At 39.9% G+C, this 20904-nt stretch overlaps 1 protein-coding gene across 3 annotated transcripts in view; it reads right to left on the reverse strand.

The window, feature by feature from the left end:
• Positions 1-349: 349 nt before the first annotated feature.
• tmem132e (transmembrane protein 132E) overlaps positions 350-20904 on the reverse strand; it is a 237534-nt gene continuing 216979 nt past the window's right edge. For all 3 annotated transcript variants that reach the window (XM_034300633.2, XM_026922019.3, XM_026922018.3), the window contains exons 6-9: positions 16437-16642; positions 13115-13391; positions 8846-9040; positions 350-4490 (exon numbers count right to left, since the gene is read on the reverse strand). In XM_034300633.2, coding sequence (XP_034156524.1) covers positions 3417-4490; positions 8846-9040; positions 13115-13391; positions 16437-16642 — 1752 coding nt within the window. In that variant the 3' untranslated portion in view covers positions 350-3416. The remainder of the gene's footprint in view (positions 4491-8845; positions 9041-13114; positions 13392-16436; positions 16643-20904) is intronic.

Genomic DNA, 20904 nt, shown 5'->3' on the forward strand with positions numbered 1-20904 from the left:
GCTGTTAATCATTCCAGATTCACATGTTTGGCTTTCTTTTGGCATATTTTTTGAGCGATAAGTTGTAGCAGTGTACTCTTAGGTTAAAATGCTGAGCTCCTATGCAAAATGCATGAAGGCTGGCAGGTCTGCATTAGGTCACATATAAGTCAAACCTTCCTTACTTACAGCACCTTTAACCCTCGGCGATGGAAAGTTATAGCGTCATTGTTATGCTGTTTTAAGTGATCATAAGTGCATCAAACTGCCGTTTTTTTTTACACAGTAGTACCACATCTCTGAAAATGGTAACATTATGGCATAGCAATGACTCTCCTTCATGTGATGAGCAATAAAGAGACCAAACACAAAGGTTTCTGTATTGTATTTTCGTAAGTACTTACATATAAGTGGGGAATACAAGGGGGATTGATTTTTTTTTTAATCCAGGAAAATACAGGAAGTTGTAACAGTGCTCTGTACATTAAGAGTGAGGCAGCACAGTACTGCCATTTCCGTGCTGTAGCAGGTTCCCACAGAGTCCAGCTTAACGTACAAGTCCACATCAGATGATGAGGTCATGGCAAACACCTAGTAGCACCTCCTTTAAAAACAGACACTGGTTTCAAAACGGCAAACTATTTGCACATCTGTATACATGAAGGAAACAATCTGAAATGCAAGATGTTGGTAACATTTTCTCATGACATTGAAATTATTAAACAAAAACCAAGAAAAAAGTGTGTGAGAGCTGCTACTAGAAACTTGCCAGTACTTTCATTAAGCATTAGCGCCCTATTGTTTGACCTTAACACACTGGACATGTTACTCCGTTTTGATTTTACATTCATCCTGAGCCACCGTTGCTGTACGTGTGAACTGTTTGGGTCGGAAACCAAATTCAAGTCCCAGGCTCAATTTAACAGGTAAAACCTTGGATTTGAAGGACATGAGTTATTTGGAAAAATATAAAGAAAAATATACAGGTTGACCTGTTTCCTGTTTCATTTCCATAACTTAAATTCCATGAGCTCAAGTACACAATTTTAATAGAAACCTTGAATTAAAAAGACTGGGGTTGCTGTAAATGTAGTTTAGGAGGTTCTGCAGGGGTCAGTATTCGGTCCTCTGTGATTCTGAGCTTGAGTGCGAAAGGTCACTGTTTAACCAGGATAAATCCAACAAATAAACAAAATGACACATACATTTAGTCATGTTACAATTATTAATGGGTGTATGTGAGCAAGACACAAGTTACACACAATGGAGAAATGAATGTGTTTTTGAATGAATGTCTGAACCTGAGGGGAAGGTTCCCAAATCATAATCCCTAGAACAGTCATTCCCCAACTTATTAAACTCGAACAAAAACATTTCTACACTAGTAAATAGCAGTTTCAGTGCATACACTGACTTTAATGTGCGCTATAAAAAAACTACTGTATCTTTATAATCAGTGTATCAATAAAGTTGCAAATATGTAAATAACTACAGAAATAAAATAAGACAAACCTTGCATAAAACAAGGTGTACTTTTGTGTTTTTACCAGCAAATGGCATTTACTAGTGTAAAAAAAGGCAAACATAATAATGCATTACTTCCAGTCTTATTTTAATAATTAAAAAATAATCAATATGAACAAACAACTGGTATAAATAAAATGTATAAACAATTTCTCAAACAAATTAGTGATCACAATTAGCATAACAATTTTATATATCTACAGCACAGATTCACGCATCCTGCATGTGCTCAAGTAGCTTTCTTCTGTTTTAATTAGCATTCCTTTTCACGTTTGCTTGGGAAAAGAATGACATAATGGTTAAAAAAAAATAAAAAAGAGATGAGATTGAAATGACTGACAATTCTGACAGCTACAGAGGTGCCAACATTGCTAAAAGGAAAATACTGAAAATACAAGCCGAGAGAAGAGAGGAAAAAAGTTTATCACAAAAACTTTAGCATATGTTGGCATATGAGATGGCTCCTTGTAAACAGTGCCCACAACCCCACCCTCGTGTTTTTTTTAATGGCTCACAAAACCGAGGCTTGTGAACACACAGGTTAAAGTTCACGTAAATAAAGTTAGCGTGAAGCACTACCAGAAGCAAATGCGCCTCTTTCACGTCCTGCTTCCTTTCCCCTTCAGTGAATTTGCTTTTCCACCAGGCAAATTTTAAATAAATGCTAAGGCTAAACAGTAGACGTCAGCACCTCTGTATCAATCCTCTCTCGAGGAGAACTGAAACATGAAAATGAATTAACGATCAGAGTCAGTAGACAATAATATGGTATGTACACAATTGGCAAAGTTTCTGGAACTGCATGCATGTAAAGCATGTCACAACATTATATGTCCTCTACTGTTCTTTAGGTATGTATGATTAGATAATTATCACAAGACACACATTTACAAATCTGGGGGGGAAAATAATAGCTGGCTGTGTCTCAAACTCTCCTTTCATGCATACGAATGCTGGAGATATGAAGATATTTTAATGTCATAACATACAAAGCGGCTCCCTTTGCCTCCGCTAATATCAATTTCAATTACACACAGTAGTCTGGGTAGTTACCCATTTCATGTTGACCCTTTGGGATGTAAACAAACATGGTGTCAACACAAAGGTTGTGATGATTAAAATTGATTTAATAAGGCATCTGACTTTACCAGGAAAATGAGTGAACCAGAGATGTCATGCCAAATGGATGTAGTATGATATAGAAAATGCTACACACATGAAACATAATAATAATAAAAAAAAAAAACGTGGCACAAAGATGATGTTGAAAAATGGGAACAATATTTGTCAAATACTAGCCAAAATGCTGTATTGTCTTTGATATTTACTGAATGTTAGATTGCGTGAGGACGACCCCTCTCAAACACCTTTCTCTGAGTAAAATGGAAATCTGCACTACAAAGGCCTCTTTTGCTGGAGAAGAATACTCGGATGTTTGAAAAAGAGAACCAAAAAAAAAAAAAACCTACAGACACAGTGTGGCATTCCTCTGAGAAATATCCTGTCCACAGCAGGGTGACCCATACCTTCTCCCAACCGGAGTGATGGAGCACTTGAGGAATCCATTTCGACACCACTGCTCGGAACTCAAAACTCTGTGTGTTCCCTTTAAGATTGTATGTCCTCTTCGCCTGAGAAAGGATGACATACACTCTAAAGCCATTTGTGCTAGCGATTAAAAGATCAACTAGTCTCTTATTTGGCTTTCCATCCATTGTTTTAAGCAACAGTTCCAAAAACGTGTGAACGTTTAAAAGAGCAAGAGCACTGTGCAAAATATCATCCCGGAGAAACAGGACAGGAGGTCCTTAGTCACATTCTCCATTCGTGTGAAAAGATAAGTTCTTAAGAGTGAGGGGAAAAAAGAGAAGATTAGAAAGGAAAGGTTTGTTTAAGAAATCCCAAAGCCACCATTAGGCTATTTCTTTTATCCTGCGCATGTAGTCGTGCAGTTCTTCAGGGTCCTGGAACCCCATGTCCTGACACACCCACTGGATATCATCATCGTCGGCAATGGGGATCGAGTTGTAGGGCAGCTCGTCAGCAGGAAGTGTGGTGAAGGTGGTGAATTTGACTCGTTTACGCTTGGACGTGGGAGAACTTGCATCTTCGCCATGCTCCTTGGTGGAGCCGCCCGAGCTGCCATCTCCTCGCCCGTGCACTTGGCTTTGCACACTTGTCTGGGAGCTGCCACTGCTGTGGTGATCTCCATGGCAGCAAGTCTGTGGCCCTTCCAAAGGATTACTTGGACTTTCTGCTGTCTGGGGTGAAAGGTCGCTCTGAGCTTGTAAGGGCTGCCCGTTTCCTAGGAACACCCAGTGATGGGAGTGGTCCATGTTGGCTTGACCTTCGGGTGGGATTCGCTTGTGGCGGTACTTGAGAACAAACACAATGCAGTTGATCAAGAAGACCAGAATGGCCAGGCAGAAAACACCCAAAAGGGCATACATGCCAATCTCCAAGTCGGTCATGCTGCGAGGTGAGTGGGTAAACTCGTCTTCTTCACCCCCTTCCTCCACAGTTGGCCGATCCTGGTTACTGATAGTGGGGAAGTTGGTATAGTCAATTGGCACACTTGCAGGCTGCTCATTGGATGGCTCGTATCCAGTACCACCCATGTTAGGATCGAGCATTGGTCTCCTTGTGTTGATTGGCACTTTAGCCTCCAACTCCGCCTCTCCCTCTTCCTCTTCAGAGTCCTCGTCGGGCCCAAAACGCACTTTCACATGAACTGGAGAGGAAGCAATAACACTCTTTCGTTTAGTCTTCTGGCACGCTTCGCATATGGTCATTTCCACACGTACAAGCTCCCCAGATCCCTCCCCCTCTGCAACGATGACCGGCCACCTTTGCTGAGGCTCCTGGGAAACGGAGGCCACCTTGTCATCCAGTGTGGAGGCGTTAAGGTTGTAATCCTTGGGGTCATATATGCTTAGAGGGGCGGCTGTGTTGTCACTGAAGTAAGCCCAAATGGAAAGGCTGGCTTCCTGAAAGAAAAAAAAAAGAAAATAGGAATCAGTCATGGCATCAGCATTCCCCTGAAGTACCATGCCATTTTCAGGCAGCACTTCACTGAAACTGCCCACTTTTATCATGAAACAAAGAACCACGACATGGAAACCATTAGTTAGAGCAGTTAGAGCATTTGCACAAGGACCATTTGCTACTATTGCACATAACTGTTACAGTTTACAACTGCTACTGCTGTCCATAATCTTGCACTTCTACAGTAAATACTTTTATTTAGCTTGTCATATTCATTGCTGTTTGCATTTCTGGTCAGAGGCTAACTGCATTTCACTGTCTGTGTACATGTACACTGCACAATGACAAAGTTGAACCTGAATCAGAACCATGCTATTTCTTTATGTTTAAATGTATATAAAACTGAATATAAAAACATATATAGGTTGTACATTTTTCATTGCTATATTTGGTCATTATTTAATGAAACCCTATGGAGAAAGATGAGAATTGCTGTAAATCATGTAAGGATGCTGCCGGGGTTAGTATTAGGTCCTCTGTGATTCTCATCCCGAGTGTAATAGTCTCTGTTTACTTGCAACTTGTATTAGTGAACTTTGTTCTTCAAATGTAGAGCTCCTATGCAAAATGCGTAAAGGTTGTTGGGTATGCAATAGATAAACAAAATGACAGCTATGACAAATATGTCAATCATTTTCATCAGTTTTTCAAAGAAACTATGCATTTTTATTACATAACAGATACCCATAACATGAATAAAGTCTATGATTTCCAAACTAAAAAAAATTAAACACAACATTTTTGAGCTCTGCTTGTTGTGCATCTCAGGCATGACACTGCCTTTGAACTCATTTGTTTGTCCTTGAGGTTTAATTAAGCATTATCATATCTAACCTTAGCATTCACTTCATTAGTATTGGCAAAGCATCACAGCTTGTGTCTCTTCTTTGTAATCAAACCTTTGTTATAACCACAGAATGTTAACCTCAAAGCTACCGTGCCGTCGTACGTGCTGATGGTGCAGCTAGCCAACAGAGAGAACTGTGTGACTTCACAGCCTTCCAATAGTTTCTGTCAGGAACATGGACTGAAGTGAAATGGCACTGATGCAAGCTTGCGTTCATGTCACACATGGAACAAGCTGGAGTTTAACAGACGACTTCCCCTTTGCTTCCACTTACAGCTAAAATGACAGCACCCAATGCCTGATGGAAGTCAGGAAAAAGGAAAACCTATTTTGACACAATGCTTTTTTCACCAGCTGTGGTAAAGTGGATTTTTCTTTGTCCACTCCATCCCCCTCCATACACATTGCTGCATATAAAAGTCTTTGACAGTGTCACTAGTGTCATGGTTGCTCTGACATTCTGACAGTGACAGGAAGAAGGTGGTCTTCGACATGCATGGTTCATCTAAAACTTTGAAGCAGACGTGCTTTTCTGATGAATCTAGGAACTTCGCTTTGGGAACACACAGCTGTAGAATAAAGGGTTAAGATAGTGCTCTGCTTTTTGGTATAGATCAAAACGATATTCAAATTAAATATGAAATTGTGTAGTAGTAGTTTTGTGTGGCCAAGAAATTTGGTTTGGTTTTATGATTCAAGATTCAAAGAACTTTATTAATCCCAGGGGGAAACTGCTTACTTATGTCCATAGCATACAACAATTAATTATTTGAACATGTCAGTCAGGCAGACAAGAGCAGAGAGCTTGGGTGTATGCCACTACCTCTATCTGTTTAGTGCTCCAAACATCTGTGTATGTATTTGGGTTTAAACCTGAAGTGAGCAACCGGAAACGGTTCCCCCTCTTTCTGTTCTTTCTAGCTTTTCATTTTTTAGTTATATATGAACCCTACCACTATTCCCCTAGAAACAGTAGGGAAAAACTCAAGTGGTAGAAATGCCAGCAGTGTCAGTAGACTGTGTGAATTCTAGCTCTGACAGTTCCTCAACCTCAGCTACATCACTCAGTTTCACAACTAGGGATGTTGTACTTACGCAATTAATATTGTTTGTACCTACCTGTGATATTTCTAACAAATTTCATTTGTTCTATTTCAGAAAATTTCCAAATACAAATTAAATAATCTGTATTTGCATCTGTTTAGAACACATTATCTGTTCAATTCCAAACAACGTATTGGTATTTGGTTACATATCTGTTGTAGAGTATGAACTCGAAACAAAATGATGACACAGGATTCACAGGATTAGTACAGGGGACAAAGTAGAGATGTGAATGAGGACAACGCATACCAGTTCCTAACTTGCTGCGGCTTTGTTCATTTATCATGTATGGCAGATGTATGAGAGTGCTTGAGGGCACACTTTCTCGGACAGCGGTACGACAGCAATGGCTTCAAGCTTTACCTCTGAGAGCCAAGTGACCAGAACAAAGGACAGTTACTGCAGGCTTCTATGGTATGAGCATTTATGATCCCTGCATTACACTTATTAAATCCATGGGTGGATGAGGGGTGTGTGGGTGTGCGTGTGTATGTGTGGGTGTGGGTGTGTGTGTGTTGGTGGCGGCGGCGGCAATTAGCCTTCAATGCATGAGTGGCCAGCCATCATAAGATGCTTTTTTGTTGGATACAGAGAACAGAAAAGCAAAAAAGAAAAAGATGAACAGAAAGTGTATTGGAACAGGGGAACATTCCCAAGATGTTGGACAAATTAGCATTGTGGCGTTTATTGGCCCTTGCTCCAAAATACAAGCCTCAATTAAAGAATGGGAAGGATCACAAAGCAAATGTACAGTGCTCCCCTGATGTGGGGAAAGAACAGACGTGGTGGCATGTTCTTTGGCTTCTCATTAAGCAGGATGCCATCTCATTAGGAGCAGTGATACTGGGCAAGATATGAATTCATCTGAATGTCAAACAAGCCTTTATTGCACCAATGGGGCCCAGGCTGGTAGAGCAAGCTAGAGCTAATTGGCCAGTGGAGTCCGGTTGAGGATTCATTTGTCATCATGTGGCAGTGTTGATTCAGATTACACAAATAATAGAGGGGGCAAACAAACTGACCACTTAATGTTATAATAGAACTAGAGGTCTGTGAACAACGTTTAAAAAATTTTGTTTTAAAAGATTAATGTCTAAGATGTGTGGTCTATATATTCTTTTCAGTGCAATAAAATGAAGAAGCCTGAAGGGGGATATAGCTTCCCTTGACAGTGTTAGAAAAGAACAGCTTTAATTATTAAGCTGGTTAACATTTCCAGTATATTCATCCTTTTGAGGACTTTTTTTTTTCCTGACAGTGTTAATCTCTTATTCCTTTTTTGGAATATCTCAGCCACTGAAGGGTAAAGCTTTTGAAAACATGCTTACATATTCACAGGGTTATCAGTAGGGATGTTCAAAAGTACATAAACAAATAGCCTATTAGCTAATTCTCATGTTTCATTAATATAACACACATGGACTGGAGTTAAAATTGTGATAGCACCAGGAAGAAACCCTGTTTCAGTCTCATTTACCTTCGATCAGGGCAAGGACTCTAAGCATACTGCCAAATCTGGATACACGGGAGTGGTTCAAACCCAAGAACCTGAATGGGTTAGAATGACCCAGTCAAAGCCCAGACCTCAATCCGACTGAGACTCTGTGGCAAGACTTGGAAATTACTGTTCACCAACAATTTTTCCAAGAAGAATTTTGAATGGGCAAAAAATATAGTATCAGGTTCTAGATCTGCAAACATGATAGGGATATATGCAAGAAGACTTGCAGCCGAAATTGCATGCAAAGATGGTTCTACCAAGTACTGGCCCAGGGGACTGAATACTTGTCTGACCAACAAATGTCAGCCTTTTTGTTATATAATTTTATGTCACAATAAAAATATTTTGCACCTGCAGGTGTCAGACATAATTGGGATTTCTACTATTAGATTTACAGATTAAGTTCTTTCGCAAAGTTTAAATCTGAACTGAAATCAGAGCATGCGCTACTGTAGCCTGAAATATTGAGTTGATATTCACTAAGGCACTAAAGCTTTTGTTGTGCATTTAATACTTCTGTTCATTATTTCTGTCAAATGTAAACATGTGCGCTGCCACAGACAGGAGGAATGTTTAACTGCAGGGGAATAATACTTGATTATGCCACAAGGACCCCCCCCCTCACCCTTCCTCTTCCAAAGGTTAACCAAATATCTGTTTATTAAAATGAGCAGAAGGCATATCCCTAGTGAGACACTAATTGATAGTCAATGATTCAGGCCCATCCCTAGTTATAGGGTAATACTAAAGAACATTTGTTATTTGTTATCTTATGTTGAATGCATCGCCTGTTTTGAAGGACACTGCCACTGCAAATCAAGTCACTGCTAAGAACCTGGAAGTACCTGTTTAAGAGCGGAGAGCGTCTGTAGCCCTGTTGCCTTTGCCACCATGGTGTGACTGTTTCCTGGACTGGGCTGGAGACTCAGGCTTAGTCCAGAAATGGCGTGCACATGCAGATCCATTATGGAAACTTTATCATCCAGTACAGAGAATGGTGCCTCTCCCAACACGGCCTCCACTGCCAGTGGGGATTCAACCTGTAAAAAATAACAATGTGTGATTTTTAGGTATATAACAGGGCTGGTAAAGCAAGGAGACATACTGTAGATTTCAGTGAAATCTGTTGTGAATTAGGATTTTGTACTGTAAGAGAAAGTAAGAACAGAAAAGGATAAATATTAGGAAGCATGAGAGTGACAGCAAAATCCCAATATTTAGTGGGTGGATTGTACGCAGATAGATATTGTGTGACCAGAGGGCAAAGTAAGAGGGGAAAAAAGTATCCAATAGCCAATGCAGTTAGCTTCCTCAGAGGTCCCCACAGTTTCCATTATAGAGCCATTATGACCTTTTTTCAGCATGCCAAAAGGCAAAAAACCCTGGTGCAGGAAAAATAAAGGAATGCTGAGAAGCAGGGTGGTTATTTTATTTTTTTTTTAGCTATTTGTGGCTCTGATGAAACCTCAATTCGCTTCCAGAATATGCTTGCACACAGACCAATACACAGACGAGTGTCAAATTAAAGGAGAAACGTGGTTATGCTGTGGGATACATTTTGCTGTCGTTTTTGTGTCCACTTGTTTGCTTAGATTTTTAAGAATACAGAGCATCTGATGATCTTTATCATTCAGTGCAGAAATAATTCGTATGAGGAGACTGTGAGTAAACCTCTGATATAAAGTGCTGAATTATTGAAGGCAGTTGAGTCTCTCCAGCTGGAGTAAGAACGGACAGGAAGGAATTAAACAAAACTCAAATATCCTGCCAAGAATTGACTGATCAATTCAAGAAATGTCTTTCTCAATAAACCCAAGCCTTGTTAGGACCTGATCAAGATGTTTAATTTTTTAATAAATGGCCATTGACTGGAAGAGCTGCATATATACTGTACGTACACATATATAGTATTATGTAAGTGTGGAAGGAAAAATCCATTTCTGTATGGAAAGAATAACGATCTTGAGGTCTGAAAATCCAAACAGAAGAAGTGTAGATCCACTGCAAAATCTCCCTCCAGTCTAAGCAGTGAGAAATTTCATACCTATAGTACCTTGAACAGCAAGAAAAGAAAATCCTCAGCTTTCCCCAAACAACTTCTACAATATAACATCAATGCCAAAGAAGTTGTAGCCGATTATGCCATTATTTTCACTTGTGGTTGAACCATTCAAAAAAGCAAAAAACAAAACACAAAAAAAAAACAGAAGCGTAATATTAGTGCCAATAATGGGCTGTATAATGGGCTCAATCACATTGGCTTCGGAGGTGGACGGATTTAACGAGCGACCAAGCGGGCAGCGCAGCGGTTCTTGCCCATTTAGCCCTGAAAGCCCGTAATGGCTTTTAATAGTGCTCGAAAATCTCCAGCCTCTGTGCCACGCATTTGGCAGTGCGCTGTTATTCCATCTCTCTTTTAAAAAATGCTCTCAAAATGAGAGCCCTCCAAGAGCAGCGATGTAGCTTTGTGCATTTTGTACACCAAGCTTCATTAGAAGCTCACATCTGTTAGGACGCGCTGTTCGGCCAGGGCAGGAGAGGCTCAGACTCGCACTCATTCCTCCGAGTGGATGGTGGTGTTCTATCTGCGTCATTCTTTGATGTACTGAAGCATGGCCTGATGCGTCCAGGTCTGTGCGAAGACGTACATTAGTTGTTCTCTTTTCAGATACGGCAATGTCCTGGCACAGTCCATTACAGTTCACTAACCAACCCAGTTGTTTGTTTTTTTTTTTGGGTGCCTAGAGGAATGGACTGAGGAATATGTAATTAAACCAATCAGTTTCCTGACTGCAGTTTTCTTTTTCCCTTAAAAGTTGGGGGCATGTTTCAAAGCAGAGGGACTTCTAGCATGAGTGATTTCGTGTGTGTGTGTGTGTGTGTGTGTGTGTGTGTGTGTGTGTGTGTGTGTGTGTGTGTGTGTGTGTGTGTGTGTGTGGGGTTGGGGGGGGGAGAGAGAGAGCACACTAGTGTCTGCCAGAAAAGCTCATTTGTTTAAGATTCAAGAAGCTTGCAATTAGTTTCTTGTGCTGGCTGCTACACCTGTGTTTGATGTCTGCATTTTAACAGCCAAAGTGCTGTGTACTTGAAGAGCTTTCAGAGACTAAAAAAGTATGCTAACCAGTTTTCCTCAAAATTAATTACAGCAGTTGGTATACACGGCTTACCAATTAATTCACAAGAGTTCAAGTAATCCATTCTAAAACGCAGAGCATGTGAACTATTTATATAGCTGCTTGAGTCCATTAAATGTAATACATTTCTAAACAATGCAATATTGATTCACTTAAGTTTGCGCCTAACAAATGCATTAAAATATGCATTTCCTGTGATGAATAGTGCACTTAGGGGTTTCTGTGCAACTTTAGTAAATTGCACATGTGGAAAAGTGGCCAATGCAATGACTCAAAGATTCAAAATGAAAGAACAATGATTCAAAGATTCCAAAATTAAAGAAGTGAAAGAACAATGATTCAAAGATTCCATGATTCAAAAATTCTTAAGTGAATATACTGTATAAAGATTCATAGATGAATAATGAAGCAAAGATTCATAAGTGAAAGAACATTTCAAAGATCAAAGATCCAAAGGTGAAAGAACAATAATTCAGAGATTTCAAAATGAATGAATGATTCAAAGACTGTAAAGTGAACGTGCAATGAGTCAAAGATTCATGGATGAAGGAATAATGAACAAAAGATTTGTATGTGAAAGAACAGTAATTCAAAGATTCTCTTAAATATTCAGATAATTATTTATATTTAGAGCGCCTCTTCTGAACCTGTGACAAATTCTTTTCAGCTACCGTAAGGAAAAAAAAAAAAAAAAAAAAAAAAAAGAGCTACACAATGATTTCCAAAAGGCCAGCTCTGCACTGGCCTTTAATTATTAATAACCCTATTCCTTCTGTAATTAGCCAGCGTTCTTTGTGTGATGGCTTGATTGCAAACCATCAAAGTGCACCCCAGTTGTGTCACAAACTTGTTCTCAACTATATACATATAATATATACACAAAGCCACTGGGAAGATGAAGCTGAACAAAGAGCTAACTAATCATGCTGACCTTGGAGTCCTAGCAGATACTGACTCAAATGAACAAACTCGTTCTTGCCCATTTTCTCCTACTCAAATATTTCATATGCCCTGAATGTGCTGAGTTAAGTCCTGTTAAGACTGTTGAGACTGAACTGGGTGAGAAGCGAGAATATATAGATAGTAACTTCACCTATGACATGACATTTGTTTATTCACTGAGTCATTTTCTATCCGTGACTGAAATGTCATGTTGAATAAGAGACTAAGGTAACTTCAATGACACAGACTTGGACTGCAACGTCTAAGTAGATTTAGAAACACAGGCGCTATGTGATGCAGCAGGGCAATCATAATTGCGGTTTGCAGATTAGGTTGACTGTTTACTGTCATATCTAGTGGCATCACATTAGTCTAGCCCATTTCCTGGAGATTGACTGTGTTCCGGCTATAAACTAACACATCTGATCCAGCATCTAAGTCAGGAGCTTTAGATAAGGGTTGAAACTCACTACACATCGCAAGCCTTGATTTCCCAGTCACTTAATTTTGGGGCTCTGGGACTATCTATCGACTCTACTGGAATTCAAATTGGTGGTCACTCACTGTAGACTGTTTTACATTTAATAATTCTTGGGGCAATCAAAACAATGTACCATTTCCCCAAGCTGGAAGGTTGGCCATTCTGGATTCCAAGAGTTTACATCAGTCATTGTAACCCCACAGTTCGATACCAACCTGGCAGTCAGGAAACTGTACAACACTAATTTGCACACAGGAAACCATGTCCCATGAGGCTGTCTTCATTGTGCTTAAGAATTTTAACAAAGCATACAAATTCGCTCATCAAAACTTAATTTGGTAAAATCAAATTGCTCCTCTTTCCTGTTTGTCTTCCTATAGGCCAATGTTTGAACCAGTAAGTCACACAGGAGCCAGGTGACTACCAATTTGTGGTTCCTCGCAAACAAGTATCGACCAACAAGTGACATCAGTGATGCGGACATAGCTTCAGTGGCTAAATCTTCTGGCTGGCTACCCATGCTTGAGACGACTCTTCAAACACCCCCTGCCTCTTACCTTCAGTATGGTAGATCCCTGCTCCAGGGCCACCAACACGGTGTGATCCACTAACTCGGCCACACGGGGATCCACAACTTTGAGCGAGTCCTGCACCAGGTCAGTGACATCCACCTGCCAGTCAGGCCCCAGCATGGTGATCACCTGGTTGGTGCCCTCACTGGAGGTAGTGTGGAACTGGGTGAGAACCTTCACCTGGGCTCGTTGGTACTGTAGTGTGCAGCCACGGCTCACCTTCCTCTCATCCTCATCGTCATCATCACTGTCACGAGCCGACCTGCATGGGAAAGAACTAATTGTTTTAGTCTACAGTTGCCATTATTTACATGGTTCCAAACGTGTCCTGGACTACAAGGTTCATCAGGTTCTGGCTATAGTCACACATCTCCAAGACCCACCCTCCATATGTATAAACTAGACCTGTCTGTCAGTGTGAGAGATGAACAGGAACTGCCTTCCCAGCCTGCTTCTGACATGCAAAAACTCGGAGACAAGACAAGAGACTGTTGTTGACTGACAAAGCATGTACAGCCCAATCATTAGCAGCAGCTGGGTGGAATGTAAAGTAGATCCACTTCACAATACGCCAAAGGCTTCAGCAGGTAAAGACAGAGAAAAAAAGATAAGTTGGAAAGGAACTAGAGATTGATTCGCCCCCATTGAGGTTGTCCAGATTCTGCTGGAGAACTGTAAGGCAGCTCTGTGAAGGGTGATCACACCCACAGCTAGAACTGCTCTCTCAAGTCAGAGTTTATTTTCATCAGGAAGTTTTAGGTTTTGTCCTAACTCATTAAGACCTAGATGGCTGCAGGACAAAGGGGGAGACATCTGTATTTTTTATTTTTTTGATGTACAGTCATGATGGCCAGAGTTTTGCCTATTGGTAATTCTCAACACAGTATATTCTAAGTGTATTCTAGCAGAAGGGACACACTCTTTCATTGCCTAACATTCTTGACATGCTGAAAAAATATCTCATTCCTTGAAAATGTTCCTACAATGCAAATGCACCACCTCGCTCTCTCTCCCCTCCTTTCTGTACGTTACCTAGATAGCGGGGGTCAAGAAAGAGTCAACATAATGGAAATCAAAGAATAGATCCAAAAATCAACTCCCCCGACTAACTCAACAGTTTATCAGTTTATCATTCATTCAGATCCTTCTCCACTCCAGACTTTATTAAAGGCCTGGTTATAGTAAAATATCTAATTTGCTAAATCTACAGGAAATACAAACTTTATCAGTGCTTGTAGCTTGAAACACTAATGTATTAGACACAGAGCACAGACAATTCTTCCTTTAAAGATTTTGGCGATCTATGTTAAAGCTTACTGTGGAATTGGATTAGTATCATCAAATCAGATCACATTTCCATCTAAATGGCCCATCTGAATGAATTCAATTAAGCGGGAAGTAATTCCCCCTCACAGCTCATGTGTACGGAACTGAAAAGCTCCAATCTCCATTCTGAAAGACATAAATTGAAAGGCGATGCTTTCCTTTCTGCCCGCCAGCGATTAATGCTGGAAGATAGAAGTCAACTGTGAAGATCTTAAAATTTTGAGCTAATTAAAAACTGAAAAAAGCACAGTATCCTCTTCTCCAAAAAACAAACTAGGTTTTGAAGATGGGATGATCTGCATCCACACTACGAGTGAGGGGAAAAAAAAAAAATCAGTTCTTAGATACATCTCATATTGTATTTTTGACCACAAGTCTGGACCAATTGGGTGGAGAAACAAACATGTAGCCTACTAACAGTACTATGTGGATGTTAGAAAGTAGCGAAGCTAGACAGCAGATGTGAAGATGGATAAACTCAGACCTGTGCCCTCCACTTTGAAAGCGCCTGTATGGACACACTGCAGAATTTTTTTATTAAATGGACAAAAAGAACCGGACAAGTTGCCTGCTGTATGCAAACTCTGTAGTCTGAGAATACAAGTAACATGCAAAATCGTATGTTTCACACTGAGATGCATTGGGAATCGTTTTATAATCACATCATGGCACCGTGAAGAGCAATCACACTGACTCATAAGGGGCCTAAGGATTCTCACCCCTTACCCACACTCATGGATGAATGAAGAAGATTAGATTAGACAAAACATTTAAAGAAACATCTCCATCCTCAAACAAAGACTACCATAAATGGAACCCAACATTATTTTTGAGAAAAACAGAGCAACAAACTCCAGGTGAGCGCTAAGAACTTAAAGGTCAGGTTAGCTAAAACAAAGTGCTCTGGAAAGATGAGACCTTTACCAGTGAGATGGAATGAGGATATTGCTGAAAAAACAAGCAGTAGCTGCTTTATATTTGAAGCATCACCAGGAAAGACACCCAAAATCTGGTCATGCCTGTGTCTTACAGACTTCCAATAAATGACAACTGTATGTAGGATTATATCAGTTTGAACAATTACGTTCGATCCCTTGAAATGGTGTTATTGTGCATTAATGTGCTGTGATAGTGTATCATTTGGTGTTGTAACATGGATAGTGTAATGTGCTGTGTGTCGAAGTAGAGATCCATAAATCCAATTACTGAAGAAACAGTCCAATTACTGAAACGTCTTTGGAAACTTTTTTGGGTGTTAACCTTCCTTAAATTCCACTAAATATCCAAAATTTATGAACATACCCCTGAGAAATGCTGGCAAGGTAAAGTAACAGTTCTCATACACTGATGATAATCAATCACCACTGTTTTTCTTTCTCCCACAGACACAGTGCTTTGAATATGCAAAAGTACCAAGGTGATAACAATAAAGAACTGAATAAGTGAAGAAAGGGGTGGATAAAAGTAGTGATGGATCGATCCCGATTCTATTATGTCCGATAACATGCTCTTTTACTCTTGTACCCTTTATACTTGGACTTATTTTACGATTGCAGGCTACAATCTGCGCTCTGTGCCAATATCAAGAGGAGGAACTACAGCATCTACCTATATTACAAGTAGCCTGAAAAAAACATCTTATGGTGTTTAAACATTCTCATTAATAGAGAGCATGAGGGTAGCCAACCTGAGTGCACAGAATAGTATCAGTGAGTGTGGTCATTAAAAATAAGAACAAGATGCATTGACTTGCTCACACAGGTGTTCAGGGATGTGGAGCAGTGAAGTGAGCATTCAGACAAATGGTCACACTTGAGAGCACTTCAGTTCAGCGAGCACTGAGAACTTAGACAAGCACACTTCCTTTCTCCTCGCTCTCTACCTGCTCGTGAGTCAAGGTGCAATTCATGACACCTTGCACTGATCTGCGCACTCAGTTCAGCCACACTCATGCCCTAGTTTGGATAAAATAATATCTTACCTGCGGTCAGGCAGGATTGGGACCCTCCATCCTTTGATAAAGCTAAGGCTGTTATCAGAGAGCTGGAGGTTTAGAGGCAGCTTGGGCACCCACACAGTGAGCTCCAGAGGGGCGCTCAGGTGCTCATAACTGAAGATCACACGTGCATTCATGGAACCTCGTGTCTCCTTACCATTCACGTACACATAATCACAGTTCATGGACACCTGAGAGGGAAGACAGGAAGAAAATGAAGTCAATACCATATGAAAGCTCAGATGAATTCCATACAGAGCAATGTGTTTGGACATGAACTGCGAATCTGTATGGTGCCATGGCAGCTTTAGCCAAAGATACAGTATTAGTATTATCTGAATGATCAAATGGAATCCTTTTTGGCAAGGGACCAGTTTTGCTGTTCAACACCAATTTTGGCTGAGGATCAAAACATGCTTTGGTATGCTACAAATTCATATGGAATAATTTGAACTTTGAATTCATTTATAACAATCACTTGATGCAAAGATTTCCATCACAGTTAATGTAGTTTTGCATGGATCTATTCTTAAGCTACAAAGAGGTTTCTTGTTAAATTTATGGGCCAAATGATCTTTATTTTAGGTAGGTTTGATGTGGTCCACAGCGGTACCTTACTCTATGAGCCTGTAACCATAGTGCAACCAAGTTTCTTTGTTTCTTTCTTTCTTTCTTGCCGCTTCCTGTTTTTCCATCTGTATGCCTCTGTATTAGCCCCTGAACCAAATAACAGCACTTATTGGATATCAGCTTAAATGCATTAGATTTTTCCAGTAAGTGATTATTGTTTTAAAACTTTATACCTGTAACATCACAGAAAGTACTTCAACTAAACATAACAAAACAAAAACTCCATTATCACATCATCATGAAATCAGCTCGACCTTTCCATACTTCAGTAACTTACAGGCAGAAACAAACTGTTTTTCTAAGCCAGTCCTTCAATTCCACTCATGACTCCTTAAACGCACAGTGACCTTTAATAATACATTACTTAGTGTAATATAAAGATAGATTTTTGCTTTAGGATACATCTATGATTTATCTGGAAGTCTTGGGCAACTGATGCTGTAATCATTGGTTAGCTCATCCTGATGGAGGTTGGGAGGCGCAGTCTTCACAGGTCATGAGATTTATCCTGCATCATTTATCAAGTACTCACAACATCCAGACCACCCCCTCATTAATCCAAACTATAAATACGCAAAAATGATCAGTTGAGAGGTACAGGGGCAACAGCAGGAATTCTGTGCCCTTTGACAGGTTAATGCACTGGGGCCCATGATTTAATGAAATTTCTATCTGACCAAAAATGGTAGATAATCATTATAATTTTCTGTTCATCTTAATTAACTGCTTTATCTTGGTGAGGATTAGGATGGACCCTAATCCTATCCCAAGCCTATCCCAGGAACACTGTGCGCAAGGTGGGAATACACTCTAGATAGTACGCCAGTCTATTACGCACTCATTCACACATAGGGTAATACAGCATAGATAGTTCACCTACCAGTTTGTTTTCAATACAATCATCTGTGATCAAACCCAATACAAGAACACTGGCTCTGTCTCCCAAAACCATTTACTTATCATTTAAATCCACTCAAGGTTCTTTTTTAAGCTGCTCTCATGGGCTATTCATTGGTAATTCCAATGAGAATGCTGATAAGTGTCATTGGTATCTGGGGATGGCTGAGCAGCTAAGTGTCTAAGACACTAGTAGAGTGGCAAGGAGATATCCACTGACAGATTTGACTTAGAGGTCTCGAAGTTCCAGATGTCCTCCTACACACTACTTCTAGCCATACCCAAACAACATGATGCTGACATGACCTTGTGTTGACGATATCAGGAACAGATGGTGTTCCTGATATGGTCAGGCTGGTTCTGAGCTTTAAAAAGCACCATACTGACTCTAGCCAGTATGAAATGTGCATGCATACAGAATGGATCACTGATGGGTATTTAAATTGACAGCGCATTTGTGGGGTAATAGAGTGGGCTAACGGTTTAATGTGGGTTAATGGCACTGTCAGACTAAATGATGGTGCTAGCAATTAAGGAAAGTAGTGGATGATTTTGACATTGATCCCAAGACCGTGTGTATAAGAGCAGGTTTTAAATACAGATGTTTGTTTTTGTGTGTTTGAGATGGGAAAGCACTGGAACTGCTAAGTTAATAATCAGAACAATGCTAATGCATTGTATGTGTTTAGAAAGGTGTTAGGATATAACATGTTGTTAATGTGGTATATCTTTAGTGTCTAGTGTGTAGTATATTGTGTGGCTCAGCTGACCAATTGATGTCTTCAGATGGGCAGCTTGATTAGTTTAGGAAGGAGCACCGTTAACAGCTTCCTGCTTTTAAAGACAAGACCCAACAGGGTCGCGTCATACACTCAGACAAAATATTCAGCCCAAAAAGCCACAAACTGCTTTGGTTATGAAGATCGGCACCTAATCTAGAGGTGTAACAATTCATTCCTTTTCTCACTTAATTGCCAAAATTGGTATTAGTAACAATTGCCAAAATTGGTCAAAAATTCATTGTTGTGTGATGAATAGCTCAACCAGCACTCACAAGTTAACAATGGGCCTTTCAGTAAAGTTGTGTGTAAATGACCTGTAACACTAATTTTCTTCATACTCATTTGCATACATTGATAAATGCCAATCAGCCATAAATTACCAATGGCACAGTTCATTTGCATTAGGTGACACCCACAAAACTCCATAAAAGGCAAAGCACAGAGGGCTGAAAAGAAAAAAATAACAACTAAACAGTGAAAGAGTGGCTCCTTAAACACAGACTGCACTAAATCTTCCAGTAATGCAGCTCAGCCACTGCCGCCCATTGGCTACCAGACACAGACTAGCTCCTCCTTGTTTTATTGCGCACCATTTCTTTTGCCCTAATCCAATGGCTAGACAGAATGTGATTAAATCATTATATCACACAATCCCTGTACATGTTATAGGAGCTTAAATCACTGAATTGTTCATCTTTTTTTAAAAAAGATTACTCCTGAAACAAATGATGATTCAATGAAAACTCAAATGAAAAGGATTAATTGATTCGCTAACCAAGTCCCTTCGCGCCTATGCATGTAAAGGTAAAGAAACACCTGAAGGCATTTTAAAGCAGGAGACATAATCATATGCGATACTTGCTGTATTAGCAGCTCTCCAAGTCTGAATACATGAGCTGAAAAAGCCCAAAAACTCCGCTTTAAGTGACAAAAGCTGTTCCTCGTTCAGTGAATACAGCCACTAAAAAGGTGTCATTTGGGCCTCTAACCTTTTTCTTTTGTGTAGATTTTTTTAATCCCTTTTCTCTTCTCTTCCTTGCAGAGTTTCCCTACTTTTCCTCCTAAATGGATTGTTTCATTGATCTGTCAGGCCGTGCGTAAGTCACACTGTGAACGCCTCATTTCAAATTAGCCTCCAAAGTAGACGGCCCAGTCAAGCAAACCCACTCGATAAGCTGCCAGCTAGCGGTCTCTAAATCTTCAACCTGTTTCATGTCAACTCTTGGCCTCTGTTTGCCTTTGACGCATGGATTTCATCTCGCTCTTGCGCAGTGCAAATCCACCAATATCAGAAGAGGTCGCTATGTTAACGGTCTTTTCCAAAGCTTGTTAAAAGTTAGCATGGATGATGCTTTGTGGAAACCGCACCAATGAAACGGACAGCAACTTTTATGGGAAATATAAAAACGCTGCAATAAACGATAATTGAAAATGCGTTTATGTTCTTTCTCACAGTCTTTGGCTATGATGTTGAGTTTATGGTGGAAAAAAAGAACTAGGAATCGACATATAGCCTATAGAGGAGAAATAAAATGCAGAATTGGAAAGCTTGTACATGCCTAAAGGAGGTGGAAAGCTCTGAGTGATGGCATAATATTATGTATAGCATAATAAAAAGAATGTCATGCCCAGTGGCAATACTTATAGAGTGCGTTTTTGTTTAAAAGCTCTGAACATGGGCTGTGAGATTATTCTGCCCAGAAATTCGGGCTGCACTACGGTCATGTTTTCGATGGAAATTTTTGTTTAAAGATGCGATACTTATTTTCAAATTTGTAAAAATACCACAGAAAATATGTAGAACACAACAAAAAAAATATTTGTTTCAGCTATGGCATTCACATAAGTGTATTATGTGGCTGAGATAACTGTTGAGTTGAATTGCCGGCTATACATAATGAATCAAGCAGATACACTTTCGCCACTTAGTAAGGTAATGCTTTGGATGAACCACCTTCATAGAAATGGATGTAATAGTTAACTCCTGTGCAGCTAACGATGCTAACCAGTAGTGATGGTCAGCTGAAAATCTCACGAGAGCTCATTACAAAGAAAAGCAGGACATCGAACGGACAGTTGACCCTTCTCATAAACAATAAAGCTGAACTTTATTGTTTATAGTATTATAACTTCAATCAGGGTAT

The sequence above is a fragment of the Pangasianodon hypophthalmus genome, chromosome 27 (assembly GCF_027358585.1).
Source record: "Pangasianodon hypophthalmus isolate fPanHyp1 chromosome 27, fPanHyp1.pri, whole genome shotgun sequence".
NCBI classification, from domain to species: Eukaryota; Metazoa; Chordata; class Actinopteri; order Siluriformes; family Pangasiidae; genus Pangasianodon; species Pangasianodon hypophthalmus.